Raw genomic sequence first — 12,926 nt, 5'->3', positions numbered from 1 at the left:
TGTGGGCAATGGCCTGTCTTTATGTTGTATATACATCCTTGAACACATGCCAATAATGCACATGCCTGACCTCGAAAAGATGGTGGACTGCAGCACGGTGGTATAAGGCTACAAACTAGCAGACACTGCGTAAAAGGCCAGTGAGAAATTGAAATAAAAGCAAATTACGTTACAGGAATTGATTAATGAAAACGTTTGTTAACCCGTTCCCAGCGTTGAACGTTCAGCGCCCAGTGCTGAACGTTAGGAGAACAAATGCTGGCCCGTCGGCCAACGGTCGTGCGCAGCACTGGATAGGTAGCGCTCGTGATGACCGTTGGCCGACGGCAGCAATTAAAGGGTTAAACATGCTCAGATGTGAAGACACCAACTTTCTGGCTTTAGGCAAGGACATTCAGTGACCTCTATGATGCTTCAGGGTGTGGAACATCCATTTTCAGGTCAATTTCTGTGAAACATTCAAACCAATATGCGTTATGAGCAGACAGGACAGGCCACCAAGTCAACAATATGAACACAAAACAGATCTTTAAAACAGAATAAACCAGGGGTAGAATTCGTTTTTGTTGGCTAGATGTTTCTTTTTCTCATGTTCCGCACCATTTTCCATTCATATTAAAAAGAAAATCCTATTTGGTTGATAGTTTCCAAGAAGTATGTGAATGTGCTTTACAAGGGAGAGAGAACTGCTAAGTCGAAGAGGTTTAGAGAACTAGGGCCAGATGTATCAAGGCTTTTGCGAGTCGCAAACTGCCTTTTTGCATTTTTTCATATGTATGAAAAAATCGCAATTTAAGGAATCGCAATAATTTGCGATTCCTTATTTTGCCATAGCATTAAGGAATCGCAAATTTTGCGATTCCTTAAATGATATGTATGAAACATTTAGAAATTGCGATTTTGTGTTAAGGAATCGCAAATTACCACCAACTTGCAGTTGGTGGTAATTTGCGATTTCTTTCAAAAATGCCCTATTTGGCATTTGTGAGGATGGCATGTGACACACATACATGCCCATAGGGCATGTATGTGTGCCACATGCACACACATGTAAATTTCAGGGGTGCAGCAGGGTGTCTTTGAGACACCCCTGCACCCTTGAAATAATTCTCAAATTGCGATTAGCAAATTGCGAATTTGCAATTTGAGAATTATTGCACTATCATTCCTATGTGCCTCCTGGCCCATAGGAATGCATTGGAAATTATTCTTTATTTGCGAATTCGCAAAATGCGAATTCGCAAATAAAGAATAATAAGGAATCGCTAAAAAATAGCGATTTTGTACATACATTCCATTTTGCGAATTCTAAATAGCGATTCGCAAAAAATCGCTATTTAGGATTAGCAAAACGGAATCTTGATACATCTGCCCCCTAGTCACCTGATTTCAAGCGGGTTATCAAACATGACAGTTACCCACGGTAACAAAAAAGTTAAAATAACATATCGAGCTCTTGAACTGTAGCATCTTACAATGTCTAACCACCCTGCTTTCTAGCCAACCTATATTTTTCACTCACCTGTACAGGCTCTACTGAATTTTTACCACTAAACAATCGATTCATAAGCACTCTTTGCTGAAACCATTCTAAAAGCCAAGCTAAGCAATATAATTTGTTAATTTAAAGATGAGAAATAAAAAATAGCACTCCAATAGCACTGCTTAGCTCAGGTTTTGAAATGGCTTGCACAATGAATGTGTGCAACTAACATTTGCGTATCTTGTTGTAGTGCCTAATATTTTACCAAATTCAATTGCTTGACTAAATTCTGTGGCAGTACCTCAAATCTTACTGTATTCTTTGAGGCACTTACCCTCGAGTATATTAAAACTATACTCAGTCACAGAAGTAAAGACCTTGTTTTTATATTCATGGCAACCCATGGAGATCCACAGCTCATATGTGAGCAACAATCCCTGACCACTGCTTGAGTAATAGATTTGACCACACCATTGCCCAGGACTCGGCCACATTAAGACACATGGTTTCTGCAACATTTAACAGGTTACATTCAACCTTGCTTCACAAGAATTTCTTTCACACAGCATCGCACAGTCCACCGGTCTCCTTTTAAGCTGAAACTCAAGTATGGAAGCTTAAGGCTTTTTATACAATCAATATGCAAAAGAACATGGCTAGACATTGAGATACAATGGATGTGTACATGACAGATGCATTAAACATTTACAGATATATACAATTGGGAGGCGGCTGTACAAAGGGTGCTTACTGGGCTGCATTTTTAAGTTGTACAAATGGACAGGTTTAATGCATACATTCAGTTAACCAAATGTTTGGCACAAAGAAAGTTTTTTTTTTCTTAAATCACAGTTCTTTCAATCTCTTTTGTTACTAAATCTTTCATTTTTAAAACATTTCTGTACAAATAAAACATGTTTATATTTATTTATCGAATTGACTCATCTAAGAATGGACAATATTTCAAGCAACCAATCTCAACTAGGCAACAAGCTCGTCCATTTCTTTCCTGTAAGACACCTTAACCACAAGGCACAGTAGGAGCACAACAAATTTGACATTGAAAAAAAGTACTTCAAAGAAACAATTTATATTTATTTATATATGCTCAATGTTTTCAAAGATGTTACGTTCTATAAAGAGCATGAAGGGGGCCTGGGGCCCTTACTCATGAACTCTTTTTAATCTGCACTTGAGATATTGGCTGCCTGCTTAGGCAGTGATTGAGTCTCATGGCATTGAACTTTAAGAACTGCTTATTTGACACGGTAACAATCTCCCAAAAATTCAAGATCAAGGGGTATTAAGTTCGTACAATGCATCTGATAAAAGCAGTCGCAATTTGTGCACCGACTTTTACCAAATTCATTGTTTTTTTGCAAACTGACATATGTTCGAACATGTTGGTTCACAACATTCCGATTCGTAGGGGGGGTTGCAAATTGACCCACCTCACAAATATGCATTAAAGTAGGTCATAAATGCTTTGGTCAGCAGACTATTTTGATGATTGATTTAAAATAAAGCAACCTTTTTTATAAAAAAAAACGCCAGTTTTCCTTAAAGGAGAACAGGATGCATTTTAAAAAAGAAATACAAAAGTTCACAATGCTTTTTTTTAACGGGTAAGCAATGGTCCCAGGGGCAACTGCCTACCCCTAAAAATAACTTTTACAACACTGACAACGGGGAAGCGGTCCATAAAAGAACAATTCCTGGTTGTGCATGGATTATCACCTCTTTTGAGGTGTTGGTAACCTTTCAATGATTTGCAACTACAATTCCGGTCGCAAACCATTGGTACATACCATAAGGAATCACAAATTGGAAGGGACACCAGAAACATGCACCTTTCAATTTGTTATTAGGCATGTAGTCTCAAACCTAAAAAGTAACTGAATCACGGTTTGGGTTTTGAACATACCTAAATGCAATTTTGTGGTCGCAAAGGCTCTGATTTTGCGATTCAGAGCTTTTGCAACTGCAAAATAGCTTTGACTATAAGGCCCTAATTTTTACAGTGAAGCAATAAAATGTACACAACTCCTTAAAAATCATTAAAACACAGGGACATACATATTTGTCATTTAGGAATCTATATAGTTTTGGGGATACTTTAACAGAACCTAGAATCAAAAATTAGTTTTAGAGGAATGATTCACAAGAAAGTCACATTTTCTGCGTCTCGTGTGAGGAGTGGATTTGGAACTTTTTAGAGTTATTTTTCAAGTGAGGTTTCTGAAACTTATTGGATCCTCGATAACATTGCCAATATAGGAGGAAGGAAAACAACCCATGCCAAGGATCTTAAAACTAAGAAGCACAATGAAGAATGTACTTCACATATTTATAGCAATGAAATCTTAAAATATAGCATTCTCATCTGCGAATCAATGAGTATATAAAGACAACAAAGCTTGATATGTGGAAACTATTGTGAGAAGATTGGCTGTGGTTACCAGACTGCATGAAATATATGCTGGATATGTATACATCTTGCCCCCAGACCATTAAAAGAGGCATCATGCAAATCACACATTACTTAGTCCAGCACTCTTTCTTGGGTTGTATATTAGTGTCGGCTAGACACTTCGTTGTCAGGCTCAGCTGCAGTTTTGCTCTGCTTCTCTTTCATCACTTAAAAGGCCAGTGCCTCCCGCCCTTAGAGAAATGCTATATTCTAGACTTGGATCACTAGTGCTGTATCTTATAAGGTCTTCTTGTAAGAGAATTTAGCTTCCAAAAACTGTTCTGGGCCAGGGTCATGTTGCATTGACTCACTTTAGAAAAATGGACTCTACAAATTGGCAGAAGTGATGAATGGCACAGCAGAAATAAATACTCACTACCACCTAACTCATAAAGGCTTTATAGCAGGGGCACATACTAATTTATCACAGGGACGTGACAGCTGTGTTCTGTGTCTGTGAAGGATAAAAAAATCGTGAACCTCCTACTTAGATGCTTGATTCTTAAACATCCTGAAATTAATGTGGCTAAATACTCTGAGGCTTTGAATACTGAATTACATTGGTATTGAACGCTAACTTTGCATACATTTTAGAACAAATGAATCCATATATTTACTTTGCATTGCTAACCTTCAAACAGGTTGCATCTCCTTTAAAATGAAATAGTGGGAATATTCAACAAAGTAATGGTGTCTCTCTCCCAGTAGCGCCAACATGGCTACATAGAAGGAATTTTCCATACTGGAACAAGCGTAAAAGATCTAAGGGGTAGTTTTGGTCTGGAATAGGAAATCATATGCATGTCCCAGAATTACTGGTCTGATTATCACATGCAACTTCCGAACTCCATGGCCATTTCTAATCACACTTTTAAATACCTTCAACAGGTGGAAATGTGAGTAGAAAAGCATTTTGTTTTTCGGGGTCTGAACTCTTAAATGGGCGATTGTATATTGTGATGATTCCACAAAATTATTGAAGCATTATCACCCCAAGCGACTTGGAATGAGGGCCTAGAAGCGTAAATAAAGAAGTTTACCACTGGCCACCCAAGTCTCCTTTAATGATATTTCCAATGTGGTTAACCTTCCCAGAGCATACCTATTTTCATAATGTCTAAATGTAAGGAGCCTCTGCATTGCAGACAAGACTCAAACGTATGATTAAGGGAATTACTGAATTATACAAATTTCTTTTTGGTTACTTTTCACTTTACACGGACCGCGGAATTTCCCACACATTCTGCACCACTTATGCCTAAGCAATCTGGTGTATGGTAAGGATAGGAAAGGAATTGCAAATGTTTTGGAGAAATATAATGTTATGACTCTGCAGGAGGTTGCTGCTTTTGCATTACCCACTTTTCTGACACTGGCCAGTAAAAACCACTTCTCTATGCATTACTAATAAAAGTCGAGAAATCTCCTTATTTGACTAAATTTCCATACTCTTAGGTAATATTGTCCAGCGTAAAAACAGGCTTTGTGAATCACCTGTTTAGCGAGGGCCGGACAGAAGAAGGGAGCAGGCTGGTCTGTGCATTTTTACAAGGGCTGCTTTTGGTTCCTCAGTCCGACACTGCTGGCAATTTTGATGTGGTGTTTCCTATTTTCCCCAGCCGTAAATTTGACTTTCACACAGAAAAGCTTCTTACAGCAGGTCTAAGTTACATAAAGAAGGAGGTTTGTATGACGCGACTTGGGATTTGAGCTGAGAGATCAGGTCTTTGAGAAAACCAAAAGTGGTGCACCGAAAGCACAGAAAAAACAAGTCAGATAGCATGAGAATTTCTTGTACTAAGGTGGCCCGTGCCAGACAGTGCAGAACTATTTTGCATTGCACATTTGATCTTTTTGTTAAAAAGGAATGGGAACACCAGGTAAGAAAACAGTACTAAGATAATATGTGGCTCACCCTTTGACTACTGAGAAAAAGGTCTCTAATGTGTGCCCCTATAACTGCATTTGAAGCTTTATTGTTTTGGTATGTGGGCTAAAATAGTGGAAAAAAAATGCAACAATACATTAACTTAAACTTATTTTTGGATGAGATGCCTACTGGGGCAAAACAGTTTTCCGCAACAACAGAGTTTTGTATCTGTGAAAAAAGACCTGCAAACCTTTAATGAGTTTTACATTTTATTTTCTTAAGGATATTTGTTACCAAAATGACATCCATGCTGGGCCTTTTCTGTCTATGAATTTCTGTTTTTCGACCACCACCGGAAGTGCTCTACGCACTTCTGGTTGTTACCTAATGGTAAACTGGAGGATTATACACAGAATGTTTGCTTGTAACACTGCCATTCTTAGAGCCTCGGCGATATTCTTGTGTCTTATATTTCCTGTGGTAACCCCAAACAAACAGGTGTAGCCATTAAACCAAGTTAGACCTGCAATAAAGCATGCCCTGCCACATAAAACAGTAAAAAATACAAATTTAAAACTGTCAAATACATATGTACAAGTCAGGAATTGTTTGCAGTGATACGCCGAAGGAGTAGTTCTGTTTGTAGAAGGGAGCTGCTGCTGAGAACGACTACTTGGTTGCACTTGCTATAAAATATTACTTAATTTGGGTGACCCCGGGGGCTGCCATTTTGGGTCCCTTTGAAAGAAGTTGTCACACTATAGTGAGAAGAGCATCAAGGACCTCTTCAATGAGGTCCAGCTTTTACACCGAGGTTTAATCAACATCTGTAATAGACAGTCGCTGACGTACCAGCATCATCTCGAGTGTTGTGCAGTATGTAAACAAAAGCTTAACTTTAGAATAATGTATTTTTCTCTTTGACATCCTTAGATGGTGGTGCAGTGGTGACTCCTGGGATTTGTCTTTCAATGATGGGGTTTATGAGAGACATTAATCTGCTCATATTTTATAGTGGGAATAGCAGTGGTGGGCCAATCCTGAAATCAGCTTTGATCGAAAAGAGAGGTACAGGCCCCTTGTTGACTACAGGATATTTTTAAAGAGCAAAAAAATGTGGAAAGCAGTGACAAATTACAACTGGTTCCGAATAAAGTCATCCACTGGAAAGTACGTGCACAAAAAGAGAAGAATATGAACAGTGAAGCTAAAACCCAGGATACTTTAAAATCTAAAATAACAAACAGTTCGAACAAAGGCACAGAAGACAATCAACCATGTGACTACAGGTAAAGGGAAGGCAAGTGAGATGGATGGTCGTTCACAAAAAGCATATGTTTTAAGGCAAAATGACCTGAATCCTAGCTAAAGCAGCTATAAAAAATGACCCCATTTATTACAAAAATGAGATTGCAAGCCCAATATGCTTCATTGTTCCATCAGCAGCAGGAATGACCAACTCTTAAGCCTAACTCAGATTAAAGTACTTTGGCCTACCTAATAATGACTGGGCTTCTGAAGCAATTTAACTGTTGAGTAGATGAAGACATTAAATGACTGGGCTCTTGAGTAACCCAAACAAAACCAGCTTGAAAGCCTTTACTTGAATGGCACCTTGTTTCTCACTTCCATAGAAAGTTGTAAAACATCCATTATGCCGTCATCTCAAAGGGTTTTAAAGGCGAATCGCTCTGACACGATCACTCTGTGTGCACCCTTCATGGTGGAGGAGCACAGAGGAAGAAGGGTCACCAGTTATTGTTGCCAGAGCACCCGTTCATTGCCGGAATCCGTGTGCATAGTCACCACATTGTCCACTAAAAGAGCACACGATTTCACTATGGAAGGCAGCATCCCACATCCTCACACGTTAATCGTCATCTGGTATCAGGATATTAAGGTGGCTTGCGGCTGCCAGAAGCTTGCTTATGTGTCTCTCTTCCGTAATCCCAGCTTCCTGCAAGTGGGCTCGCGACAGAGAAGGCACTTTTCGAAGTGTGCTGAATCCCACGTCCCGTAGAGGGGCAGTATACATAGGTAGTCCTATTGAAATCAGCCAGTCCGACACGGAGACAATGTGTCCAGGCGATAAAGGCTTTCGGCAGATTTCGGTTAGGCCTCCGCTTGGAATCTGAAAAAACAGGGGAAAAAAAGATATGTCATGAAATGTGTGCAAAAACTAAAACTTTTATCAGCAGATGAAAAACTCACAATATAAAAAGCATTGGCATAGCCAATAGGTCTCGCTGTTGCATGGCTAAACCGTGTACCTTATAAGTGTTTAGCCATGCAACAGTTGATGTTGCTGCACCAAGGATGTTGTGCTGCAAAACTAAATACTTATAGGGCACACAGGCGGAGAAGGCTAGAGAGAGAGAAATAAATAAATTGGGATAAACACAGAGGAGGCGGTAACAGAATATGTGGTGGAATGAGAGCCACAGAGAGCTAAAAAAAGAGAGGGGGTATAGAGGAGGGTACAGAGATATAGAAAAGAGCTGAGAAACTGAGTGAGGAGGCAAAAGAGTGTGGGTGGGGGGGACTCAAGGAAAGATGCAAATAAAGGCAAAGATTGAGGAGGGAATGGTACAAAATGTGGAGGAGTGAGAGGGGAAGGTACAACGGGAGATGAAGGAAGTGGGGACGGTAAGGGGTCGGGAGGAGTGAGTTGAGAGACAATGGAGACATTATTGAAAGAGAGAAGGAATGGTAAAAATCAAGGAGAGAAGAAAAGTGAGAGGAGAAAAGAGACAGAGATAACAAAAGACAGCAGGTGCATGTAAAGAAATCAGAGGGAGCTAAATTGGCGAAGGGGACAGATGGGAGGGAGAGAAAAGGGGAAGAATGAAAATAAAATGGGACAGAAAATATTCGGCGTAATCCACGCCTGAATGCGAGAGAAGGCTCAGGTGGACACAGGCCAGATTCTCAGGCGCTGTGACCACATTGAGCTGTCATCTGGGTATAGCTCATGGGCTGGCTGAAACAGCGGCTATGGCTGTAATAAATGCAAGGGGAGAATCACTGCTGGAAGACTTCTGTCCTGTTTAAACCCAGCATGGCAATTTACATCAGTGAAGAACGGGTATTATAATCGACACAAGACAGTGAAGTGTTGGCTCTTCCCAAGATAGTCCATGGGGAGAGAACAGAACTACTTCCTGTTATTGGAAGCGTTGGCAGAGGAAGACACAAGACTTGGGATCATGCCCAAGTAACACTGGCGCGATTCGCCAAAAGGCTGGTGGGCCCCACCACTTGTACACCCATATCTCACTACTCCACTTCAAGCTTATGCGCAGCTATATGCTTACCAGCTGAGCCTGGATGCAGGCCCTTTGGTATACACATACAAAATACTTCCAACGCCGGCCACACAACATTCTCAAATTTATCTTCATTCACATCCCAACTCTCACAAGCCTATGTGAACTATGTCTAGCTCCTTTTCGCCTCACTGCACACCAAGGCGCAGGCATACAATAACGATAACGAAACACGTAAGACACTGAAACAATACAAACACAAGTCAAAAGAAGAGCACGCTTTCTACCCAATACTCCCCAGAAGTAGCATGTTATCACTCTGCAAATGCCCGTTGTTAGGGCTTTGAAGAGCTTTACAGATAAAACTACAATGCAATAAAGGCAGTTCTCTATCGAGAAGAGAAACAGGAGCCTTACTTATGTACTGTCATTGTCTGACAGCTGTCACTGTTTAATAACGACACAGGAAAGTATTTACTATTCACTGGGGCCATCAACAAAGGGAGCAGGTTTGTTGCTACCAGTCATACCTTAGTGGGATACTTGCGCCATGCACCGGTGGGCCGGCGCATTCTTTTATTAGACTCTAAAGAGTCTAATGAAAGAATAATTTATTTTTGGCAGGAAAAAAAATCACGCCTAACAACAATTTTTGTCATGAATAATATTTTAACTACAACACTTCCTGGTCATGGAGTACAGAACTTCATGCAGCAGTTTCCTATCGAAAGATATCAATATAGTCATCCATTTTCCTAACAAATAACACAACTCAGGTGTCTACTGTTACAGAAAAGACTACGGACCTACTCAATGACTTCCGGTGCAGCAACCTAAGAAGAATGAATTAATGACAAAACTGACAAAGGATTCAAACCTGTAACATTTAGGTTGCATGACACATGCGCATTAACTGGCTGAGGCATCTCAAGTGTGGGAAGATAAGAAGTGCAGGTAATCCAACCCTAAAAGGAGAACAGGTGCAATCCAAGACGGCTGAAATAACTACTAAGACAAGGCAGAAATGTGAGCAACCACTGGAAGCTCCAATGTCTTGAATTTTGAAGCAGGGTGAGGCGTGAAAAGCCGTTGTTACCGTTTAGAAGGTAGTGCAAATTAGAAAAGTCGGTAGTGATCACCTGCCTGTGATGGCTACATTCAGTGAGGCTCACAGCGACTGTTCATCTAACTTGGGTATCAAACAGCCTCGGCTGCAGGTCACTTCAGTAAATAGAAAGCCATGTCAAGTAGCACGGCTATCTATTTAGATAAGATTTTACATTACGAAAACGTAGAGATGAAGATTTCGCGCTTAAAGCCTGATCGAGTATTCACAATCACGAGATGTGTGGCCGTACTTTCCACGAAGTTGCAGAATGGCAGAAGCCTGGTCACGCTGCCTCTGTGAATGGTTGTACTATTTATAATCAACCAAAGGGCAGAACAGCTTCCTTTTAAAAAAAAGTTTGCGTTAATAATTCAGACTAAGTTCGGCATGCGCTTCTGAATACACAGTTTTAACCAGAGATCAAAGCTCTGGGCGGACGTAAACCGCTAATGTGCAAAAAATAATAGTTGGAGCGCTTGAGTAGGACTGGCAAGGCCAGGCACCGGCGCACTGTTAAGAAAGAAGCATCGGCCACGAACGTCGTCGCGATCACGGTCTCTGTGAAAACAAAAGTGATCTTGATGGCGCGCTAGAACACGCAAGGCAAGCGCGCGTGCCTGTTGCGTGTTCCAGCAAGCTGGTCGCTGCTTTGGAGCATTTCTCAAAGCAGCTTCTAAATGTCTCTCCGAGCAGCGCATGCGATCACCTGTGATGGCTACATTCAGAGAGGCTCACAGCGACTGTTCATCTAACTTGGGTATCAAACAGCCACGGCTGCAGGTTACTTCAGTAAATAGAAATCCATTCCAAGTAGCACAGCTATCTATTTAGATAAGATTTTACATTACGAAAACGTACAGATCAAGATTTCGCACTTCCAGCCTGATCGAGTATTCACAATCACAAGATTTGTGACCGTACTTTCCACGAAGTCGCAGAATGGCAGAAGCCTGGTCACACTGCCTCTGTGAATGGCTGTATTATTTATTATCAACCAAAGGCAGAACAGCTTTCTTTTAATAAAAAGTTTGCGTTAATAATTCAGACTAAGTTCGGCATGTGCTTCTGAATACACAGTTTTAACCAGAGATCAACGCTCTGGGCGGAAGTAAACCGCTAATGTGCAAAAAATAATAGTTGGAGCGCTTGACAAGGACTGGCAAGGCCAGGCACCGGCGCATTGTTAAGAAAGAAGCATCGGCCACGAAAGTCATCACGATCACGATCGCTGTGAAAGCGAAAGTGATCGTGATGACGCGCTAGAACATGCAAGGCACACGCGCGCAAGTGCGCATGCCTGTTGCGCGTTCTAGCAAGCTGGTCGCTGCTTTGGGAGCATTTCCCAAAGCAGCTTCTAAATGTCTCTCCGAGCAGCGCATGCACGCTGACTCAGCGAGACCAAAAAAGGAGCTTATTTTGAAGATGGTGTGAAACAAAAGCAGGCGTCAGTGTGAGTTAAATATGAATGACAGAAGGTAGGTGAGGCTCAGATAAATGCATCACCAGGTTACGTGTAAAGTAATTCCAGGTAATACTGCAACTTCCAAAATCTGTTTCTCCTGAAAACTGCCAACTAAAGCCTCAAGGACGGAGGCTAAATCTGGCAGTTATTTGTACGGCCAGAAGTGTCTTCAAAAAAGAATATGTGCAATGTTATTTGCAATGTGCTATGGAATGTTGTTGCCAGCATCTGAATTACTTTTTAGAATTAACTTACAAGGGAAGTATTTTAGAAATTCGATCAACAGTCCAGTAGGAATCATGTTGGTTGTATGGTATTCTGTGCATTCATAGAGGCTTATCGTTCATGCAGACTTCAATTATCAGAAAATAGGTAATACAATTCAAATTTGTTCTGAACAGGGGTCCCAAAAATGTGTTGACTTGGGACCCAGAAATCCTTAAAATGAGACTAAGGCTCGAGTCACAAAGCATGGTCCACCTTAAGATCTAACTACGGTGCTCGAAAGATAGCCCTTTGCAAATGCTAATTCCATGTGCTGCAAACCTTAACATTTCTAAACTGCAATTAGGAATGCAGAAAATCAACCAGTATGGTAGATATGCTGCATTCAAACGTTTAAGGCTAGACACATGATTGTTAGACCTGGAACACCCGCCCCATCCACCTTGGGCAGACCCAAGACCTTCTGTCCTTCAGAAGACTCCTCAAGATCTGGTTCTTCAAGCAACAGCAGCATCCCCCAGCGCCTTGAGACCCTCACGGGTAAGTAGTGCGCTTTACAAATGCTATAATTGACTGATTGATTGATTAGTGTTTCTGAGTTGCCCCTCCCCCTGCAACTCCCTCAAGAAAGTAGGTGAACACTCCATCTCATTTATGTGGGTTTTCACATACCTCTTGCTAGTACTTTCTCTGCTCTGTGAATGCAAAGACACTTGGGGTCCTATTTCGGTGTAGACACTGTTGCGGATACTGGTCCGACCGACCACTGAATTTTGATGCAACCACATCATCCATTTTCTGTATGGGGAGCTGGTACTGTGGTCTGAAACCGCGAGCAGTACAAGCTACCATTCAGAAAAGGGAGTTTGTGTTTATCCCTGTACTGCATGGCAGCCACCTCACAGTGCCTGTCAAACAGTGCAGGGATGAACAGGGGGGGGGGGGTGCCCCCTCTGCCCCTAACTGGAAGCCGCTGGCTAAAGAGGACCCTGCTAGGTTCCCACAAAGTCGCTTTCCTACAGGCTTTCCATGTTGGAAATAC

At 41.3% G+C, this 12,926-nt stretch overlaps 1 protein-coding gene across 4 annotated transcripts in view; it reads right to left on the bottom strand.

The window, feature by feature from the left end:
• Positions 1-6,079: 6,079 nt before the first annotated feature.
• The window catches only part of SASH1 (SAM and SH3 domain containing 1), a 576,231-nt gene continuing 569,384 nt past the window's right edge, over positions 6,080-12,926 (bottom strand). For all 4 annotated transcript variants that reach the window (XM_086927460.1, XM_086927459.1, XM_086927461.1 and 1 more), the window contains one exon: positions 6,080-7,954. In XM_086927460.1, the coding sequence (XP_086783586.1) occupies positions 7,694-7,954 (261 nt within the window). In that variant the 3' untranslated portion in view covers positions 6,080-7,693. The remainder of the gene's footprint in view (positions 7,955-12,926) is intronic.

This window comes from Lissotriton vulgaris, chromosome 6 (genome assembly GCF_964263255.1).
Source record: "Lissotriton vulgaris chromosome 6, aLisVul1.2, whole genome shotgun sequence".
Classification (NCBI taxonomy): Eukaryota; Metazoa; Chordata; class Amphibia; order Caudata; family Salamandridae; genus Lissotriton; species Lissotriton vulgaris.
This window is presented reverse-complemented; position numbering and strand designations above follow the sequence as displayed.